Consider the following 22,981-nt stretch of genomic DNA (forward strand, 5'->3'; position numbering starts at 1 on the left):
CACTTGACACCAAATCATATTCTAAGTCCATTGTGTGCTTTCTGACTCTCCTTTTACTCAATTATTACAACAGTTACTTGTTAGGTTATATTTGAGTTTTTGTCTGTATCACACTGTTTTTATCACAGAGCACTGGCTCACTCCCTGCTTGAAAGGGAGCTAGGAGGCTCACTCACAGACCTGATCCTCCTGTACCATTCTCCCGGTCACATTAGGCTAGCAAGTTCACCTGTGGGTCACAACTTCTGTTATGCATACTTTGGTTGCCTAGAGACTTTATTAAAGCGTAATGTCTATCAATCAATGCTCTAGCAAGGCCTGGTTTTGTTTTTCAAAGGGGAGTGTACCTACTCATCGTGCAGGAAAACCATGCCGTTATGTACCTGTTATGCAAGGGACTAGGCAGTGTTTTGTGATCATCTTGTAATGTGTATTGTTATATTCATGCCTCTACTGTCTACAGTATTGATTACATATTCCTTCATACAACTCATAGACAGTTCATCTAATTCTTCTTGTTCTCCAAGTTGACCTTGGAAATGTTACTTCTGGAACGTAGGTCAGGAAGTGTAGCTTGCCTACAGATGCCTGAAACATTTGGTTTGGCAGAGGAAATTTATAACTGATGGTTCTGCAAGCTAAGTACTGAAGTGTACTAACGGACATTTACACATGTAAAGAGCATGCTTACAATTCCAGAGCTAGAAATTCAAAGTTGCTGGTGTTTGTACTGCACCAGTTGTGTTTTCGTGCATTCCAGGAGGCATCCCAATTACTAATGATTTCTGCCTCAAAGTGACTTACCTTATAGTCCCTTCGGTAAAGTCTCAGTAATGAGGCTCCTCTGAAACTGTATCAGATTCACTCCACCAGCATAGTGTGCAACATTATTTTTGTCTTGATTCTTCAGCAGTGATTGTTTCTCTCTGCAGTCACACCGCTGTTACTTTCTACTTGTACGTTCACTGAAGTCTCACAGTTACAGTCCAGAAGTGCCCTTGTGTAATATATGGCAATTGCTTCTGCGTACATGTTTTGTGATGGATGCAGTTTCAGGGATAGATTTCACTTATACATAATAAAGCCTATTAAAAGGTTAATCAAGAATGGCCAGTTATATAGCACAATAGCAAACAGTAGGACAACAGTAAAAAAAAACAACACAAAACCAATTGAAAAAATAGGACAACAGTAACTGATACATAAGCTCTAGGATTGCTCACAGGTTTGCGGCAATCCCGGGAACAAATACAGGCTGGGCAGAGAATGGATGGAGAGCAGCCCTGCGGAGAAGCACTTGGCTGTGCTGGTGGACAAGAAGCTCAACATGAGCTGACAATGCATGGTTGAAGTCCAGAAAGCCAACTGTATCCTGGGCTGCATCAAGAGGAGTGTAGCCAGCGGGTTGAGGGAGGTGATTCTGCCCCTCTACTCTGCTCTGGTGAGACCCAACCGAGAGTACTGTGTTCAGCTTTGGGGCTCCCAATGTAAGAAGGACATGGATCTGTTGGAGCGGTTCCAGAGGAGGCCACGAAAATTATCAGAGGGCTGGAGCACCTCTCCTGTGAGGACAGGCTGAAAGAGTTGGGGCTGTTCAGCCTGGAGGAGAGAAGGCTCCGGGGAGACATTATGGCAGCCTTCCAGTACCTGAAGGGGGCCTACAGGAAAGATGGGGAGAAACTTTTCAGTAGGGTCTGTTGTGATAGGACAAGGGGTAATGGTTTTAAAATAGAGGGAGGTAGATTCAAATTAGATATTAGGAAAAAATCTTTACACTGAGGGTGGTGAAGCACTGGCACAGGTTGCCCAGAGAGGTGGTGGATGTCCCATCCCTGGAAACATTCAAGGCCAGGTTGGATGGGGCTCTGAGCAATCTGATCTGGTTGGAGATGTCCCTGCTTCTTGCAGAGGGGTTGGACTAGCTGACCTTTAAAGGTCCCTTCCAACCCAAACTGTTCTATGATTCTACTAACCTCAGCTACTGCAGACTTTTGTCTAAAATTGATTCACTTCAAGTTTGATCTTATAAGCTGCCATGTGGTGAGGACAGTTGGAGGACATCACTATCATAGGGTGTTGGGTCACATTAAGAGTATATAGTTGAATATACTCCCTTCTGACAAGTTTGCATCTTGTACCAGCTTCCTGATCTCATTAGCACATTTTTATAGACAGTTCATCTGTTAATAACAGCTTCTTGAGGCCTGTTTCGATTAATGCTTCATTAAATCCTTTATTCATTAAACTAGTTAGTGCTCTGGTAAGTCTGCACATTTATATTTTGGTATTTGCTATATTTGGTAGCAGCTTCTGCTAATATCATTTACAGATGGAATCACTTGTGTTTTAGTGGAAGGGAGATGGCTTGATTAGGTTTCTCGTCATAGCCCTAGCAGCCAAACTTTCCCTCTGCTTCTAATTCAGAGGCACTGTGTGAGGCCAGGGTTTTCACTGTTGCTAGAGGTGGAAAAAAGATGAGTGCTTTGATTATTTAACAAATCAGATGAAGCTCGCTCTCTGTTCCACTCTAGTGTAAAAGATTTGATTAAAATTTCATGCTAACTGGTAACAATAAAGAGTTTCAATACTGAAAGTAAAGGTCTCAAACCTGAATTCTAATTCAATGAGTTGTATGAAAGATTTTGTTTCCTTTTTTCTTAGAAAGAAAAACGTTTTAACAGCTCCCTAGAAGTTACAAAAGTCAAGTGTCCTCCTCCCCTGCCCTGGCCATAAAATACAAGACCTGCAATTACAGGTTGTACACTTTGTGACTGTACAGTCACTGTTATTTGCATTCATTTCACTACATTTTCCCGTGGGGCTGCTGGTCCTTCCAGTGCAGGAAGAATACAGAGAGGATGGATGTTTCTCCTCCGTGGAGGAGCAAAATCCAGTACCTGAGCAACACTAAACTAGACATTATCTGACACCAAATTGTTTTGAGTATACAGTTTAAATTAACTGCATGTCATTTTACTTTTAATGTGTCTGGACACAAAGAAGATAGATTCTTACTCTAAATAAAAAGCCTGAGATTGTTTAGCTGGCAAAATTAAGGAGGTTTGAAGACTGGGCACAACCGTTACTTTATTGTTCAGATATCATTGAGGTGACATTTGGGAACGATGACAGTTACATAAAATCCGTAGGTAGCTTTTCAAGGATAGTGATGGCTTCTCTCTCGTATTCTGTGCCCACGAACCTTTTTTCATTCTGTGCTTTGTTTTTTATGATGTATTTATTTTTAGCCGGGTTTTTATAAAGATCACTAGGAAAGCAATTCAGTACCTGTTATATAATTGTTCGAGCCCTATATTTTCATTCAGATTACTGCAGTTCATGAAGCACTCTGCTTTTAAAACTGACAGAGCACAACTGTATAATAACTATAGAAGCCTCAAATTTTACGTAGAATCTCTGTAAAATTAAATACTGATATATTATCTATAAAATTTTAAGAACTCTGCACTTGTCTCCAGAATTTGGATTTTGAAAAACTCTTTCATTTAAATACTTTGCTTTTCTAAAGGAGGATTAGCTAGTTGAAAGTAATCTTGTTTCAAAGAGCAGGCTGTGGAACTTTTAACTTTTCTCCTATATCGTCAGAGAAGTGCCAACAATTTCTGCCTTTATTAGGTACAAAAGAACAGACATCAAAATAGGTCCCTTTCTCCTGCTAACAGTGGTTATGTGGCACAAGAAGAGAAGACAGATCCTCTTTGTGAAACTCTGACAAATATTTGCTGTCAGTAGAGGAAGACCAGACATCAGGCAGTCTTGAGTTCCAAAGGAAAATTATATTTACTGGACTACTTCTCTGCCCATTTCCCAAAACAGTCTTATTCTTGTTTCTTTAATGCACCTACCTTATTGTCTTAGTCCCTCTTTTCCTGGCAGCACTGCAGTAGGAGTCATGTAGATTTATTTCCTCTCATGGCCAGGCTTTATCTCTGTTCGCTGTCCACGTTTCCTCCGCTTCAGCTCAATTTTGCGTCTTGCCAGCTTGCTGCACTCTTTTGCTCCCATCTCTCTTCTTTCTTTCGGTCCATCTAGTCTCTTTGCTCCCTAGCTCCTTGTCCCGTGCTTTCTCTAGTATCTGACAACTCTACCCCAAAATCCAGATAATCGTCAGACTTCTTCTAGTTTTAGTCTGTCTCAGCTCTCCTTTAGAGCATCTTTCCGTATTTTCCTAGCAATTAGATGGCTCCTCGTTGGAGTTTCATCCCAGTCTTAGACTCTTTGTTCCAGGCTGTCTAATTCCAGTTTTATTTCAGCTTTGTACCCTAAGAGAGTTTTGTCTGTATTTTCTTGACATCCTTTTAAAGGGATGTGGAGGAGAATGAGGAACAGAGATTGGAGGATCCTACTATTCATTGCAAGCATCCCCCTGAAACTGCTGTTCTGCGTGGAAGCTTGGCATTCTTATTTTTCCAGTTGCTTTGCTTCATTTTTGGGCCTAAGGGTGTGTGCTTTCTTTTGAAGAACGCTACATACCTACTACAGTCACATATGAGTGACTAAGTGTTAAGTTCTAACACGTAAAAAGGGAAATCTTTTTGTGCATGTTTAAGATTATAGCTATTAATCTGAAATTTATCTGAGCATGCAAAATAGAATTGAGGGAAAGATGATATATTTTTATTTATATTTTTATAAATTTATTTTAGGCAGAGAGCACATCCTTATTACGAGGGGAAGGTCTTTGAAGATTTCAGCCTGTTCACTTATTTATGTTATAAGTATTTAAGTTATTACAATAAGTGTTTTTCTTTAATAGGAAAAATAATATATTTTAACGTATTTTACAGAAATAACAATCTCATTTTAGTATAACATATTCAGCCTGAGTTAAAAATCTAATGTAAAACTTCATTTGATTGCATTTTTGTTGATTTTTCTTAATAGGAAACTAAACAATGGTTTAATACTTTGAAGTGAAGTGCTTTGTAACTATGCAAAATAGTGCTACCCTCTCATCTATAAGAGATGTATAACTTCCATTGGCTGCCAGTTATTTTTATAAAATGGTTTTGGGGAATGTTGCTTAAAATCTGCACATTTTCTTGTTTTTAATTGACACAAACGTCAACTACTTACGGTTTTCTTCATCTAGGCTGAACTGGAAGCTTTTGAGAACAGATTAAAAGGGCGAAGAAAGAATAAGAGAAGAAAGGATGAAGTAGAAGTTGAACAATCATCATGGCAAAAATACAAGAACTTCATTATGCTGCCAGTGTTCGGAGTTGCTGTCGTGATGGTTGCATGGCTCATGGTCTACAATGACTGAAGCAGCTCAGTATCGAATATACCTCAGTTGGGCTTAGGTAGCTGTTGTTCCTAGAACGTTAGTCTGTGTGTAACAGAAGTTAGTATGCATAGATTATGTATGTATACTGTTTGCCAAGGAAAGTGCAGAGGAGGGAAGAAATGTCACCTTTGGTGTTACTACATTCACAGCACAAAACTGAATTCAGACACTGAAAGTAAGAGTAGATTTTAGTCTACACTGAAGTGCTGATGTAGTTTGTCTGACTGAGATCCGTTCACATCTGTTCTATTAACATATTGTGTTACTTTTCCTTGTCTCCATTTCATAATATTAAAAATAGCTTAGTATAAAATGCTTTATTGAATATTTGTTTCCTGTCAAATCAGTATAGTAGTTTATTGAAGGTTAGTATTCTTGTGCTAGTCTTTATGTTGTATCACACAATCATTTCTGTGCTTCTTGTCAGTTTTAATTGTAACAACTAACAGGGAACTTCACATCACTTAGGCTTGAATATTCTGGGGCCTGATGTCAGAACTTTGTTCAGAGAAAGGAAACATGAACTGTCTTTCAGGTTAACTGTGTCACAAACAATAAAATGGGCCCCTTACTATGGGGTTTGTTTTTTCCTCAAAATCAAACCAGTTGAAAACTTCATTTAGTGGACAAATCCATATGCTGAACATGGATGTGAAGTAGTTTCGGGGTACAGGGATGTGTTCTTATCACTACCCCGTTGCCAACAGCAGAAAAACTATTTGAACTTGAACTTAGAGCGTCGCTTGACTATTTGTATAGATAAATGTCACATTTGGGTATTTGCATAGGTGTGCAGAACTGTAATTGAAGTTATATGTACTATATCTCGTTCTGAAGCCATTGGATGGTTCTTGCTAATAATGTATAAACTAGCTAATCTTTTAAATATTTAACTATTTTCTTACTGACAGTTTAGAATACCTTGCTTTGGGATATCAGGTTAGTTTGTAGAACTAAAAGATTTACACAGCTTCAGGACTATTGGAGAGCCTACATTCTCTCCACTGAGGGACTGAAAGTTAAATTCAGGGGTGGGGGAAATCAGAAAACTGAATTTTTAAACCTCTGCTGGAAATTTTATGCTGATACTTGAGCATTGCATGTAACTGAAAAGTGCTTATAAGATCCTGTGAAAGATGAGGTACAAAGGCAAAGGGCATTAGGTTGCCCTTGTAATTTCAGGCACATAATTTCATCACAAGTCCTGCAAAAGCAGGAGGACCGTTTGTGTGAATGAGCAGAGAAGATCGCAGTTTGTTTGAAAGCTCTTTCCATTGATTTTGGCCCTCTTGTAAAGGGACCCAGTATTAATTTGAGCTGATATCCAATTGTAATTATGGTTCAGCAGCAAGAAAAAAAAAGAGAAAAGCTGCATAAGGCAGTAGCTTTCAGATTGTGTAGATTGACAGAACAGGGAGAAAATTAGTTTCTCTTCAATTTTTCACATAATTTTGACAAAAGAGAAAAGAGGTCAAGAAAACTTGACAACATTTAGCATAGATTGGTGCTATTTGGTAGTATTTTATGGTTTGGTTTTTTTTTAAGTTGACTCTTTAGAAATGCATACTACTTCTGTCATGATGTGTCAGGCCATTAGTATGTAAAGTTGTAGAATGAGTTGAAATTATGCTAGGCAATCACAGTTGCATCTCTGTTGAATTCTCTTATTTTCTAGTATAAGGAATAAACAGTTTTCCATATTGTTACTTTAACTCTTTTCTATAATATTAATGCCTGGAAGATAATTCCATATGGAAGTGTTGTTACTTTAACCAAGTGAGGTGATGCCATTATGTGACTGCTTATGCCAGTAACTCTCCTGTCACTGATAGGATGAAGAAGAGAGATTTTTGTTCAGCTGAAATAAAATGTGATATATTGTCCAAGAATACAAAAAGATACCTTTATACCTGAAATATGCAGATTAACATGAATGAGACCATTGTGGAAATAGCTTTTATCTTACATGACTATAACTCATTTTTTTCTTTTACTGCTAGCTTTTTCTTTAAAACAAGTACAACGTAAAGTTTCTCCTTGCCTCTACAGCAAAGAGACAAAGTCTCTCTACAGAGCTATAAAAATGAACTGCACTTGAGCTACATGTTTGAGGTAGTTCTTAGTGTTCTTTTCTGCATATTTTGCAGTATTTGTGTGAAATATTGGAGAGGAAAAGACTTTCTTCTCATTGATCATCTTTATTATAATAAGACAGCACAGCAATCTTTAAAAATTCATTCCATTCATATGAATGTGTGTATGAGTAGGCATATTCCCTTTCTTAAAGGATTTGTATCTCTCCTGAACCTCGCATATGCGAGACATACCTATTTTTGAAATTTTATTCAAAATAGTTCTGTGTATCTTATCCAACTGAGTCATTTGCACTCTGTTAGTCTGCCTGCTGAACCAGATATTTGTTTCTTGGCATAACAAAAGTGTGGGGGCTTGAGCAATCTGCAGTTTAATAAATCACTGGTTTCTGTTTGGTTTTAAAAATTATTTTTATAGTTAGGGTTTTTTTGCCTTTTTTTTTTGGTTGGAGCTGCATGTTGAAAGCATGACAACTGTTCAAGTAAAAGTTACAGATAAAAGCACCTGTTATTCAGTATACATGAAAGATGGTAATTCTAGAAAGGAAATATTGAACTGAACATGGGGGGGATTTCAGCAATTTAAATGTAATGTTATATAATGTAGTGAGCAAATACTTTGAAAGTTAACAGTTTACCAAAAAATGAATATTGATAAGTATACATTAAAACAAATTATATAATCTGACCTGAAGTTGAAGAGAAATTATAGAGGCGCAAGCCTGATCATGAGGATACTTAGCATGAAGAATATTTAGCTGTGTGTGAAATAAATAAAAAAAAAAAAAACACCAAAAACCAACAACACATTGGGGGGCTTTTCCTGATTCTGAATGCATTCTGGTGAGCGTTCATCTTTCCGGTGAACAGAAGTTGTGAATGTATTTTGAAGTTGTCAATGTATTTTGAATTGAAAACTCTTTGGACAAGTTTGTTCTCTGTAACAATAACAAACCCATTGTGTGTCTTAATTTCATGTAAAAAACAAGTCAGATAATAAAGACATCAAAAACAACTTGAAAATTTGTTTGTTCTCAAGGACTAGCGTGATGAAGCAGCAAACTTCTCCTGGGTAATGACGACTGACATACTGCAGCGGAAGTTTTGGGCATGCTTTTTGTTCCTTTCTCTGGCAGAGACAAGCTCTTACTGCTCAGATTAATGTTGGAATTACGAACTCACATTCCTTCATGTTACTGCTCTGACAAAATTGCAAGAATGGGTTGGGAAAGTCGATTAAGATGAAACAAATGGGAATGGACTCAGTAGATATTTTTGTCCTCATAGGGGGAAATATAGCTGATTCATTAGACATTTGTCCTGACCTTAACTACTAGAGAAGGAAATGTTATGCAAGATAGCACCAAAATTTGTTCATGAAAGCTTCTGTGCTTGATTGTGGCTTCGAAGCACTGAACTCTGAGTTTGTAATCTCAGTAGTTCTGGCTCCAAAGCATATCTGCTATGTGCCAGCTTTTCTGAAAGCGATCAGTCTGTGCGTTGTGGGGTTAGAGCACAGAGATGTTCAGTCTGAAGGACGTTCCTCTGCCAGGCAGTGGAAGCTTGATGTGTATAGTAGCTGCTCTCTGGTGTGTGCTTCAGGGTGGAGCATGCTTGTTTAGACAGTCCCGGGACTGTCCTCAGTCTCTGTTCGCAGTTTCCTTTAGTTGAGAGATCCCTCCTCTTCAGCTTCTATTCCATCCCATGACCAGTTGTTATCTGTGGGCATTTAAGTCACTCCCTTTTCCTGCTTTCGGAATGTAAATTTGTATTCGTTTCTGCCCTTATCATTCAATTGCATCAATCAATCGCTCTAAAGAACTATAAAATCAAGATACTGTGATGATCTGTATTTACTAGGAAGGGAAACGGAAGGTAAAAATTAGAGAAAAATCAAAAGAAGTGAAATTAGTTATAAGACAATGAGACATGCTTGCTTCTTTCCACTAATGGTTATATGTTAATGACTTACTTGGACTGAGCATCAAAATGTTTATATGCTACGCTACGAGAAAACAGGTTTCTGGTGTGGATAGTCTATCAGTATGAGCTCTGTGATATATTAAAGTCAGTCATAAGGCAGGCTAAATAGCAGCTGTCTAGAAATAAGCCAAACTCTGAGGGAACTCTGGCTTAATTCAACCACGTATTATTTAATCTAAATAATAGTTTCTCATGCAGTGATTTCCAGAAAATTGCCAACAAAATCAGAACTTGGCTTAGGTTTTCTCTGTGTGTGGTACACTGTGGCTGTTGAATTAGAGTTTGATTCCTCTTTTTATCAGCATTACAGCACAAAATATTTGTTGGTTTACATTAAGCAGTTTGAAGATTTTGTATAAATGCTCTTGCTTCTGCCTCTTTCCATGCTTTTCCTATTACTTGTGCAATTGTTTTTAAAACAAAACCACTTGCTTTCCTCCAGAGGGGACTTGCTTGGTTGGGAAAAAAAAAAATGCAGGACTGAATTACCACGAGCAGGACTTAGGTACAACGGTACCGCACAAGCACAGAGTGCCCTGTCTCTGCCCCATAAAGTTTGTCCACGAACAAAAAGTGACAGGGCTTAAATCTGAAGGTATGGAGATAAAAGGTATCTGGAGAAGCTGGGGGGGGGGGGAAGCTAGGAAGAAATATTTGTCTTAGACATGTATAAACAAACTCTATATAGGAGCAGTATCCTCATTGATATCCAAGAGTGGTTACCAGGGTTAGAAGCTGTGTTCGTGTCGAGGTGGTTGTTCACGTTTTTGGGGTGTTTTGTGACTTGCAGTTTGAATAATAGCATTTCAGAAGCATTTAAAACATGCACAGTAAAAACTGGAAGCCTTTCTTTTTTACAAATGCCATCTCAGAACGCAGCCGCGGTGCCAGTGACAGCCCTCCGGGGCTCCTGGAAGGGTCCTGAACGGCTTCTGCTCTGGTAGCACCCACTTCTGCCCATCAACCACGCTTTTTGTCCTCTGGATTTTATCATTCTTGGATAGCGCTTGCGAGCTCTGTTATGTACACAGACCTGGCCTTCAGTCAGACTTCACATCTTTGGATGCAGCTACAGGGAAGAGGGGACAAACGCATCAAAATGCAAGTCTCGAAAGCCGGTGCCTTGTGGGGGTGGGGGCATTTGCTCTGTCATTCGCAGCTTCAGGCGGCACTTGTCTCTTGGCGCGAGAGCTTTGCTTCAAGAGATTTGCAACAAGCTCTCAGGTCGCTGGGGTCAGCTACGGCGGGGGACGGCGCGGGGTCAGATGCGGCGTCACCCCGCGCAGCGCTGCCTCGTAGGGGCGGGACGGGGGGTGACGGGCTTGCGTGGGCCCCGGAGCCGCTGGGACCGGAGCCTCGCTGCGGGGAAGGAGCTGGAGAAACCTGTCGCCGGCTCCGGGAGAGCTTCCTCCCGCCGGAGCCCCTTCCCCTCCGCTTTCTGCTGTGTCGACGACAGCACCCGGCGCCGCTTTCAGTCCTTCGTGGAGATCAGGAGGGTTGGCTGGGGAAGGGCAAGCCGCTGTGCCGCGGGGGAAAGCGCGGGAGTCCCTGCAGGCGCGAAGCTGCCTATCCTTGGGGTAAAATGAAAATGTAAAATAAGGAGCATCCGGAAGGCAGGCGGGGAGTGCGTGAATGGAGGCGGGAGCCCTGCCCGGGTTCGCCATCACCCGCTCTGAACTCCGCGCTCCGACGCGGCGGGCCAGGAGAGCTGGTGGGTCCGTGTCCCGGGAAAGGGCTGATCCGAGCTTCAGCCGCCGGTCCGCGTCCCGAGGGGTAGGGGGTTCACCGGCAAGCCTGGCCCCTCGCCCGCGGCAGAGCCCCTGCGAGCCCAGGTAAGGGGTGCGAAGCGCGAGCTCCGCGGACTTCTGCCGCGCACATCGCCCCGGGCTCAGGCTTCTCTCGCCACCTGAAGCCCTTCGCGGCGTGACGAGGCATCCCTTTCTCGGGGCGGGGAGCGGCCGGAGGCTGTGCCCACCTTATCTGCCCTCTCCGGGGGCCGGCTCTGGGGAGAAATTAGCAAGTGGGCTGTCTCTCAGCCTGTCCCCGAGGGGTAGAGCCTTGTGTGCAAAAGGGGTGGGGATGTGGCGGCTCTCTCGCGGAGGTTTATTATTATTGGGTGGAGAAGGGGGGAGGGGGAGTCTGCCGAGCAGACAAAATGCGGAGCCCCCCCCGCCCCGCAAGTGTGTATGTGCGGGAGGCGGGCGGGCACGGCTTGTCAGAGGCCGAGGTAGGGAAGAGTGGGGGCGCGGCGGCCAAAGTGGAGCGGTCTCAGCGGCAGCCAGAACATGCTCTCCATGCAACAGTTCCCTGCCCTGCCTGCGGAGGAGGAGCGCTACCGGCAGGTCCTCTCCGCCAACCGGGTAAGGCGAGCCCGAGGGCGCTCGAGGCCGGGGGCTTGCGACGGCGACTGGCTCCGCCGCTCGGCGACCCCCAGGGTGCGGGCGGGGGGCGGCGTCCTCAGTGGGAGCCGGACGGGAGAAGGGGAGAGGGATGCCCGTGCGCCGCGCAGAGCCTGCGCTGCCGCCGCGGGGCAGAGCGGCAGGTTGCCCGGGCAAGCGGCGAAGGGGCGAGCCCTGCTCCGAGCCCCGCGATCCGCCGTAGCGAGAGCGGGCCGGTGGCTCGCAGGCAGGAAGGGTGCCGTGTCCCCAGGGGGGCGCGGCCGGGGACAAGTGACCGCCCGCGCCCAACCTGCCGCCGTGGAGCCGTCCCACAGCGCTCACGGGTCGAAACTCGGGGCGGGGGGGAGGGGGTGTGTGCGGGAGAAGCGCTGGGACGGCCGAGTTCAGTGCGCAGGACGTAGGTGAGTCGCAGTTAACAAGCAGTCGTTATCGGCGTTTCACGAAGAGCTTAGCGGCGCTCTGGTCCCACTTCCCTCACAAAGTCAGCAGGGAAGACCGGCGAGGCCGATGTGCCTGTTAATCGCTCCGCCGCTGGAAGGAGCTGGGAGGAGTTGCGCCGAGCCCGGTGGCAACAGGTCCGGCCAGGATCTGGGTTTCACCTCCGGCAGCACGGCTCCTCCGGCGGCCGAGATCCCGGGAAGCCGACGCACCGTGACCCCGTCCCCCCCGGCGCGGTAGCTGCCTCCGGCAGCAGCCAGGGCTGGCTTCACCCTCGCGTCGGATGCACCTTGGCGTCCGGTGGAGGCACCCCTTCCCCCCTCCCCCGCCCCCAGCTGTCCAGCGGGATGGCACTGCTGGCCGCCTCCACCCACGGGAGGTGGTCATCCCGTGGAGGGTCACAGACGGAGGCAGTTAATCCTTGCAGGGAGAAACAGAACACCCGGGTGGATGCAAGTGTCCGAGGCGGGTAGCGCGGGCGTTCCCAGTCTCCCAACACGCACCCCCTGGGCGGAGGGATGAGGGATGGGAGGGGGGGGGGGGGGGGCGGGCGGAGGAGCAGGCTTTGCAGAGAGGCTGCAGAGGCGGGAGTTGGGGTGGGGGGCGGCTTGTACGAGGCAGCTGGCCCGTCAGTGCGAACCTGCACCCTTCCAGCCTGCCCTGCCCTCTTCTAGCCGGGGAGCGGGCGTCTGCGGTGTCCCCGGGGCGGGCGGCGCGGTCAGAGGGGGTCGCAGGTGAACGGCAGGGCCGGGGGGCTCCCTGTGGCGGTGCCTGTGTGGAGCCCCACGGCGAGCGAACGGCAGCTGCCGCCGGGGGTGGCGGGGTGGCGGGGGGCGGGGCGGGGGGTGTGTGGCGGTTCCCCCTGTCTCCACCCGGCGGAGCGGGGAGGTGGCGCAGCAGCGCTGAGGTGGATGCTGTCGCACCTGAGCAGAGGGCGGCGGAGCTTCCCGCGCTGCCACACCCGTCCGTACGCGACCGAAAGGGCAGAGCGGCGGGTGTTACGAGTGTGCAAATTCGCCTGTGCCCTTCAGTAGTAGCGTTGCTGTTCCGCTTGATTTAAAATGCAGAATCCTTGGACGCATTTTGTGGCAGACGATTAATTAATTAACCTTAATTTTAAATTCCTAGCAGTCTGGCTGCGATGGTGAAACTCTTAAGTGAAATCAAATATCTAGAGCTTTTAATGCATTCACGGGGTCTCTTGGGAAGGTTTAGCTTTCAGCAGTAAAAATATGGGAATGGATTTTTCCATATGGCCACTTACACCTTTCCTGTGTTCCTAGAAGATGCACCAGTTAGCAGGATTAAATTGTAATTCTTTAGTTTTGTTTTTGTAGTGGATGCCTTAGTTGGAGATGTCCGTTGTAAACTTCTCAGGTACTGTGACACAGCGTTGGATTAATGCATCACTGAGGTAATCCAAACAACTACGAAAGAATCGTACAAGGAATCAGAGGACCACTCTGCTTATGTATCTCTCAAAGCTGGTGACATCTCCTTGGACATTGGAGTTCTGTAGGATGCTGTGGGTTCTTCTGGGGGACCAGGGAATCCTGAATGACAACCAAATCTCCTTTAAAAAGGAAATGCTCATGACTTTCTTTCCCTCCTCCATCAGACATTTATGGGGTACCCCGGCAGCTGGGTTTTCCTGCCTGTGGGGAAGCCCAACCCTTCAATCTCTCATATGCACTCCTTGCATTTTTAAGGAAGCCACCAGTACTTGTTTTCTTGAGAAGGCTCTCGGGGTGATAAGGCAGGCAGCACAGCTTGCTTGCCCAGAACAGAGGAATCTGCTTGTGCTCTTTTAGTATCTGATGGGACCATCAGGACAAAACATTTGATTTTCCATAGTCCGGGACTATAAAACACTGAAGATAGCATTCACTTCCTCTCCAGAAGTCTTTGCTGGCACTCAGCTGTGTGCCTGTGGTAGATAAGTTGAGTGTGCAGTGAATCAAAAGTATAAGATGGTTTGAAATATGTCATGATTGGAGGTGTTCTGTAAAACATGCAATGCACATGGGGCAATTTAATATATCTGTATTATTGTTTAGCTGTTAATTATGTATTAGATGATGTCTGCAGATACGAGTGAAAGCCAGGACTGTTAACAGTGCCAGTAATTATTTAAAAATGCAAGCTTACATGAATGTAGGAGATTTCTTGGGGTTTTGGTTTTTTTTTTTTTTTTTTTTTTTTTTGTTTTTTGCTAAGCTGATATATGTATTTAGGTCTTAGCACTCTGCTCCCTCGAGGAACATTACTGTCCTGCTGTTATACTAAGTCCACACATTGCCAGACACATAATTTGTTGTCATTACTTGCGTGGCCAAGCCAGGAGTGCGTGCAGAGGCTGAGGTGGATAAGCACCCAAACAGAAATCTCTTTTAGCAGGAGGGGAAGGGTCCTTCCAAGAGAAGGGAGAACAGAAAAGGAGGTGTTGGGATGGTTACACCTGGTGAAGAAACCCAGTGGCTTCTCCTCTCACCGCTACTCAACTGCTCTAACCAACAAATGCCAAACTTTAAATGAGGGCTTTGTACACAAGCAGGGAGACAGTGCTTCCCTCGGTGTGGCCCTAGTGGCTGTTTGGGCTCAGAGTCTTTGCCACACTGAGGCCCAGCAGATTCAGGTCATCCCAGTACAGCAGGCACAATATCAGCACTGCAGGCACTTCGTTCAGAGATGGGAGCTGTGGCTTTGACCCTGTCTGGACCAGGAGGCCGTGGATACCAGGTCATCCGCTTTCAGGCGGATGTGAAGCACGCGCTTCGCGCTGTGAAGCAGTTACACACAACGGCACTATCTCCTGGTTTGGTCAGGTTTTAAAAGACGGTGGCTACTGCTACATTGTGTGGGAAAAGTTGACTCCTGTCAGCGTGTCAGGTATGCTTGACAAGCGCTTACACAGCCAGATGAATGCCGGCCAGGGGTGGGTGTCAGGCCACTTGTAGCAGGGCACTTCTGGGATTGCACATGCTGCCTAGGCCCTTCCAAATGTGTCAGCCAGACACCTCCTGATTTTTAAATGCCTTTGGAATGAAGCAGCTAAGCAGCAGGGCTTGGCGGGGGGGGCAGTGGGATTACAGTTTGAAATACTGATGTTTCTATTCTGTCTCAGTTTCTTTCCCTAATAAAAAAAAAAAACAGACCTCATAAATGGAAGGCTGGGTAAGTACAACTCTCCAATGCCAGGGGAGAAAAGTGGATGGTAACCCCTTGTGAAGTGATGGATTGTCATAGCAGGACAAGCAAAGCTTAAATCCTCTTTGAAAAGGTCTTCGCAAACAGAACAACCTCTGAAGACAGTAGTCAGATAGGCTCTAGCTTGACTACCATCACTGCCTCTGTATGTTTAATTCTAGTGTCCCTCTGCGGTTGAGTTTTGTCCTGAGGGTGTGCAGTTCCATCTGGAACTGTCTGGAAGCTCAGTCTGGGTGCCAGGGCATAAGAGTCCCCCCCTCCACTTGCTGGGATCTGTAACTCGGGGAGTTCATACGTGTGTGAGGTGGGTCCTCACTTCCTGAGAGGTTCTGTGGGGAAAAAGAGGGAAGGAAGAGCGCCTGGGCCTTGCCTAGGTGGCTTGGGCTTACATCGCAGCCTCTGTGTCCTCCCGCCGGCCCGGGCTGCCCCCTCTCCCCAGGCCATGAGCAGCAGCGGGGCAGACTGGTGTGGTCAGGGCGGGTGGCATGGCATGCAGTGCCGTGGTGCCTGGGGTTTCCCCGCCACAGCCGTCTTACCCGGCTGTGCTGAGGGACGGGGGCAGGGGTGCTTGTTCATGGGTGCCTCTCCCTGTTCGTTGCCCCGCGACAAAAGAACATGATGCCGATCGCATCCCTTCCCTCTGTCCCCCGCCCCTCTATAAATAACTCTTGCTGGGCTGACCTGTCAAGATTCCCCTGGCAGAGTGGACCCCCTGACCTGGGCCGCCTGCAGTGGAAAGTCTGAATACAAAAAATACCGTAGTAAAAATAGAGCAGCTGGGTAGTCCCTCCGGCAGGTCCCAGCGTCAGGGCCCCGGCACGCTGACCTTCCGCTAACGGCTCCGCTCGCGCTAACGGCTGCCCTCGCGCGAGGGGCTCCCGTGTGCCTGGCTGCGCTTCCCGCTGGGCCCTGGGCGGCGGGCGGGCCTGCGTGGCGTTGAGAGCTTCCCCCTGCATCCAGATCGATGTGTGCTTTCATGCCCTAATGGTGGATTCTTTTCTCCTTTTTAAACTGTCAGATGGAAGCATAATTCATTTCTGCTATTCTGCTCTGGAACAGATAGTTCCCTTCCAAGTAGGGTTTTTAATTTCGGCATGACTTTCTAATAAGCAGACACAAAAGAAATTGGGATAATAGTTTAATATCCTAAATGTAAAAATAATAATGAGACAACAATCAAGCAAGAGCTTGCTGTTTCAAAAAGAGATGGGAATCTTACTGCCTCTGAAGTCCAAGTTAGTTTTCATCTGGTGCCTACCTTGTCCAGAAGACTGCTCCCCTGAAAGGACAGATTCTCCTCAGCTGTGGTTTCAAGCCACAGTATTTAAAGTGATGCTTGTGATGATTTATTTATGTATATGCTGTTATTTTTTGTTGTTTTACCTGTGCAATCTGAATACCTGGAGGTTAAAACCAGCGGCAGATACCGGAGAGTGTTGTCTGGTTGCTGCTCTGCCTTATCCTTCTGGTGCATCCATGCTGCAGCTCCTGGCCTCGGAGCCCGCTGGAGCACAGCCTGTGCCGGTGGGGTGGCCTCGGCTCACAGCCAAGCACCCATGCAGTCTCACTCCCTCTCTGTCCTGCAGAGGGGAGAAAATAGGAAGAACGAGAGTGAGAAAGCTCGTGTGTCAAGATAAAGGCTGGGAGATGGCTTCCCAGTTACTGTTGTGGGCAAAGCAGGCTTGACTGGAGGAAATTAGGTTATTACTGATTAATATAAGTATTTAATTACTGATTCAGGTATTGTGAAACAAAACCATAAAGAAGCATGAAAACACTTGGCGAAAACTCCTCTCCTCCCCCATTTCCAGGCTCAGCTTTACGCCAGACTCCTCTCCTTCCCCTTGTTATCGCTGCAGGTGGCACTCAGTCCCTTCAGGGAGGCAAGGAGTGGTGGAGGGGAGGACTGTGATTCTTCTTTGCTGCTCCTTCCTTCTTATTCTTCCTCTGCTCCAGTGTGGATCCTCCATGGGCTGCAGTCCTTTTGGGAATATCTGCTTCACCATGGAGCACCTACTTCTCCTCTGACCTTGGTGTTTGCACTGCTGTTTCTCACTCTTTTTCCACTTCTTCTTTGCCTATGTGGTGTTTTTTGCCCTTTCTTAAATATGTTTTCACAGAGGCACCCCTGACTTGGCTGATGGGCTCAGCTGTGTCCTGTGGTGTGGAGCCAGCTGGAACTGGCCATGTCCAGCATGGCACAGCCCCTGGTCTCTTGTCATGGAGGCCATGCCTTCAGTACCCCTACTGTCAGCAGCTTGCCACCTACACCCAGTACAGATGTCCATGTAATCAGGGGCTGAATTATCTAGAAGTGGTGGCCACCTCAACAGAAGATCAGCTTGAGAAAGTAGGTTTGCTCACAACTGACCACAGTGGCAGTGTTAGCTCTGTGGTTATCTGTTCCTCTGTCCCTCTTCCTTGATCCCCAGATCATGAAGGGATGAAATGAATCCAGCCATCCTTCAGTTCTTTTTCACCATCTCTGTCATTAGAGTAGAACTGCTGCAGCATCTGCTTCTTTGGGTGCCATACAGTTTATAATTCTCTATTTTTGTTAGTGTTGTTGCCAGCATAAGGTAGTTTTTAGCATGTTGTCCTGCATAAAGTGAAAAGAGGCTGAAAATCAGATACTGCCAGTGCTGCTTTGGAATGGTGAAGTTTATCTTTGATGATTCAAGCCCTGCCCCTCGTTGCAAAGCATGTTTCCCACAACAGTATGCATTCTGTGGGAGCCTAGCCTTTGCATACGTGCTAAATCAATATATACTGGTTTGTTTTTTTTTTTTTTTTTTTTTTTCCCCAGAGAGAACACAGAAATTGAGGCAATTTTAAAAACTTTTCCTCATAAAGTAATCCATGGGGGACAGCTCCTGTAAGCCTGCAGGAAAGAAGACTGTCAAATTGCATCATTGCAGGTGCTCTGGTAAACTACTGCTCTTGCTGAATTCCAGGGCTCACTTTTTCTTGCAAAAGAAGCATTTTCTATATTGAGCATTTAAGTCATCTTCACCCAGTCCTTAGGGGAAAGGAAGCGAAGGTCGATATGAGTTTCCTTCTCTGGGAGTGCATCAGACTGCATCTATTCCGATTCATGTGTCGTAGTTCAGAGGGAGTTCAAGATCAGTGCTCAGTGGATGGCGCTTGTGCTCTGGGACCAGCTGGCCAGTGATTGTCAAAGTCTGTCTTTCCTTTCTTCTCTTCCTCAGACCTGTAACCCTCAGTTCTGCCATATGCAGAACCTAGTGTTTTAAAAATGAATGTGCTAGAATCTTCCATGTCTGATCTCTTTGATACCAGAGAGATTTAACTTAACAGTGATTTAACAGTAACAGTAATCGCCCAGAGCAATTGCCATTGGTACTTGCCTCAGAGAGCTCCTAGTTTCACAATAGCCTATATTGTTACTCCAATATTAGTGAAAGTTACTTGAGAATGTTTCAGACTCAGGAAGCATTTCCTAGCAAAAGAGACTCTCATTTTTTTTCCCCTTGCTGCCTCCCTATGAAGCACTAAGAAATCACTTACGTGCTCCTTGCATTGCTCATCTCATTAGATTTCAGAAAGCAGTCAAGGCATTCTCTTGGAAATAAAGCCACTGGTAACACTGAGGCGCTTTCCATCCCAGGTCTCTGAGACCTGCAGCTTTGCATTAATGTAATACAGCATATATCTGTAATACGCAGTTATGTTTGCTCTGGACTTCCATGGGCCTGTGGTGCAACACGGAGATTTCTTCCATTGCTCCAGCTTCCAATGTCAAATCTTTTGCTGAGTGGATTATTTTGCCTGTGTTAAAATTGTTCCAGAACCAGTGGGACCTGGAGATTATAGAAGCAGAACATGCTACAGTTGGGCTTTCGCCAACCTCCTGCATTTTCACATCTTCAGGAAGAAACACAGGTGGCTGAGCCCACCTTGCCTTAACAGCCTGTGCATTTTTGCCATCACACAGTGTTGAGGGACAGACATTGCTGAGAGACAACTTACTGTTTGAAAGATGCTAGTTCTGTGCATGTACATTATCCAAATGGATAACATATCTGAAAGAATATCAGGAACTATAGAGTAAGTAGCTTTTTTTTTGTTTGTTTGTTTACTATTTGCTTTGTAGCAAACATTTAACAAAATAATTAAATAGTAAATGCCTGTTTTAAGCTTTGGTTTGTCCCTGCCTAGCCCTTTGAAAGGTGTAAGTTTAAGTGATTTGTAGTGCATGTAGAAAAGGCTGGAAAGGAAGTCTGAAATGACAATTGAATGTGTTAGTTATTAACAATTCTTCTTTTCTCTATACAGTCAGAATATATGGAATAGTGTTGATAGTGGTCTGGAAGGGCTAAGAACCCAGATGATTTCCATTTGCTTTTTCCTCATGATAGATAGGATTATTATGTGATTCTTGGAGATTTCCAAAGAAAATATGAATGGGAGGAGGCTGGCATCCTTTCTAGGGATGACAATTAAATTTAATAGGCCTAGCCATAAATATAGTAGAACTTTTCTTCTTTGACAAAATAATTCACCAGATTGTTATTGTTTCAGTGACTTAGATGGAAGGTTTTATCCTACAAATCCTTATGTGATCCGTAAACCTTTGATACTATATCAAAGTCATAGTCAAACGCATACACCAATGTAAAAGTGCATTGTTAACCCATTTAATTTGAGTTTTCTGCATCAGCTCGTTGTTTCATAACTTTGACAATAATGAATAGGCTTAATCTCTAGTCACCTCTTGACCTATTTCTGTCAAGATGTCCTGGTAGTTTCAAAAAATATCCTTTTCTTTCTTTATTTTCTCCTACTGAATTAAAATGTTCAAAGATGACATGTTTCTGTGGTATCCTATTGAAAAATGAATGAGTGACCTCAAAATTTTACAGGTAGTATGTTATTGACCTGTGAGACATTGTGTAAGTACCTTTTCGTCTTTGTGAAGAGGACAAATAAATACCCAGCTATGCTGAACAGATGAAGCTTTGCTTTAACTCTAAACCATGTCTTTTCCTTTGATTAATACTGCTGTTGCTCTTATCCTTGGTTCAAACATTAGTATCTTTTTATTCACAATTCAGAAAAAAAGTCAGTAATGTAAAGTTAACATTACACATTCAAATAAAAAAAAATTAATTTATTCTAGGCAGACGTTTATAGTGTAAGGATAATCTATACATTTTAGAGAAAATTGAATGAGAAATGCATGAACCATAAGGAGACAAATGCTTCTAAGAAGATTCCTGCTGTTTGTTTAGCTTGCATTCCAGTTTAGCATCCAATTCATGTATTTGGAAGCTTCTGATTTTAAATAGGTTAAGTAATTGTATAATCAGCAATGCACATGGCACATACATGATGTACTGGTCACCTTCAAGCTCAGAAGGCTAAGCCTACTGATCAGATATTAATAGGAGAAAAAAAAGGTATGTCCAGTTATGCGATCGAGTTGCATTGTGAGGGGTGGGGCTTCTGATGAGATTTCTGCACAAGCAGTGATTGATACACTGAATGGAAGCCACAGGGCAGGCAGGATTTCTTTTTATAGTTTTTCAGGCTTGAAGGCTGCTTTTAAGAGGAGGTTTTCCTCTAATTGTATCACTCCACCCTTAAAATGTTGTTTTTTTTTTTTTTCCAAAGTATTTTTATTGTCACAAATTAGGCCACTAAGATTTTTTATAAGTTTTTTTTATGGTTTCCAATTTTGCTTTCTGGTGCTAATGGCTTTTGTGCAGCCATCTGCTTATTGAATTCCCAGCAAACCAGGAACCTGAAGTGAGTACTGTGTTATTCCCCTGCCTGTTGAACTGATTCTCAGCAATGTATACCAGAGACTTGCCGTCAGTGCTGTACTTGCTTAGCAAACCTCAATGCAGTGAACATCTGAGTAGTCAGGAAGGCATTAGAGCAGTCTCTGGGTGTGTTCAGAAAACCAGCGTGGCGCTGTTGAAACTTTCATAAGTAATTTTTACAAGCCCTTGAAATTTGAAGAAAAATGATAAGCCCCAAAGCATAAATTCTGCATTAATTAAAGATTAATTTCCCCAAAACACTTTCCCACTAGCTGTTGAGGTAGGCTGAATGGATATTAATGTTCTGGTATTGAGAAATATCAGATAATGCTAACCATAGTGTAGTTCTTAAAATGAATGTCTTCCACAGACTTTTCAGTTTTTGAAAAATCTTTGATATCTTCCATATGTTTACTAAATCTTGCTCAGACATGGCAACATCATACGTCTTTGCCACCAGCTGTTAGTAATAAAGAAGAGAGAGCTTAGAATTGTAGTAAGTTTGCCATCAGCTAAACTATTTCTTAATCTGAATGGTTTTTTTAAAATTCAACAAAGTTCCATTGTAAATATAAGAAGCATCCATTGTTGTAGTGGCAAGCTTACATCAGTGAAATGATAAATAATTGTAAATATGTAGAATATGTACAGTATGTAAACAATTAACCTTTATGCCGAAGTAGAATCGTTATTCAGCAGCACTTCTTTTGAAAAAGGAAGAGATTTAAACATATTGCTATTGAAGAGGTGATTCGACTGTTCTCTAGTAGTGATAAACATCTTTTTTTTCCCTCTGTATTCTACTTCACATTTTGAAGAGTGATCAGTAGTGACCCTACATGATGGCTAAATGGTGTGTCTAATTCTCATATACCTGAATATCAATTTGTCTCTTCTGAGATTCTCATGTATATCTCCACAGTTTCTCAGTTCCAAAATTGTCTCAGTGGCTCACAAAACTGCTGAAATTATTTGTCAGAAGTTAAGAACCCCAAATTTGTGCAACAGAAGTGAAGGAAAGAATACCACATCAATATTCATTAGTCTTGAATAGGTGACTTCTGGCGATGCCTGGTTTGGATTTTTACTACACTGTGTCTCATGCTGGATTAATAACAGCTTGAAAGGTCACCTGAGCAGAAGAAATGGCCAGTGGGTCTCTATGGTAGTCGAAAAGCAAAAAAATGACCTTACTTTATACATTGTGTCTTCTGTATGCAGAAGAAACATCACTGACACACAGTTATACTCCACTTACTTTAGGTGAAGATTTAAGTCAGGAAGGTTAAAGGTTTCCGCAGGTTTCCGCTTCAGCCAAAAGAATCTGGCTGAACATGGATCTAGCACCAACCAAATATTTCTTTTGGACAGATGTGCCCGGCTTTTTATGTCATCTCCCTTACTGGGACTATGTATTTCAGATTGGTATGATGACTCAATATATTTCAGTGGTTAAAACAGGGGTAAATCAGAGTATTTCATTTCATGGATGGGAAAGGAGATCTGGTCATCAAAATGAACTCTGAATGAATTATGTCAGCAATTTGAAATTTGTCTGAGGATATTGAATTTCCTGGGAGAAGTTACAGGGTTACAGTGAATTTGAACTATCAGGAAAACTAGTTCATTTCATTGTGCAAATAAGAATTCATGTGATAATAACATGCTTCTCATGTTTGCTATCTTGCTGTATGAAAAGGGGTTTTTGCTGCATCACTGTATGAAAAGGTGGTGATGTTTTTTTTCTGTCTTGCTGTATGAAAAGGT

The 22,981-nt window shown here is 44.1% G+C and overlaps 2 protein-coding genes across 3 annotated transcripts in view; both read left to right on the forward strand.

Moving 5' to 3' along the window:
- The window catches only part of NFXL1 (nuclear transcription factor, X-box binding like 1), a 46,567-nt gene extending 38,149 nt beyond the window's left edge, over window positions 1-8,418 (forward strand). For both annotated transcript variants that reach the window (XM_086746856.1, XM_086746857.1), the window contains exon 22: window positions 5,114-8,418. In XM_086746856.1, the coding sequence (XP_086602982.1) occupies window positions 5,114-5,287 (174 nt within the window). In that variant the 3' untranslated portion in view covers window positions 5,288-8,418. The remainder of the gene's footprint in view (window positions 1-5,113) is intronic.
- Window positions 8,419-11,594: 3,176 nt separating this feature from the next.
- Window positions 11,595-22,981, forward strand: part of CORIN (corin, serine peptidase) — a 156,627-nt gene continuing 145,240 nt past the window's right edge. The window contains exon 1 of the mRNA XM_086747497.1: window positions 11,595-11,744. Within this exon, the coding sequence (XP_086603623.1) occupies window positions 11,670-11,744 (75 nt within the window). The 5' untranslated portion in view covers window positions 11,595-11,669. The remainder of the gene's footprint in view (window positions 11,745-22,981) is intronic.

The sequence above is a fragment of the Chlamydotis macqueenii genome, chromosome 4 (assembly GCF_036417535.1).
Source record: "Chlamydotis macqueenii isolate bChlMac1 chromosome 4, bChlMac1.mat, whole genome shotgun sequence".
Classification (NCBI taxonomy): domain Eukaryota; kingdom Metazoa; phylum Chordata; class Aves; order Otidiformes; family Otididae; genus Chlamydotis; species Chlamydotis macqueenii.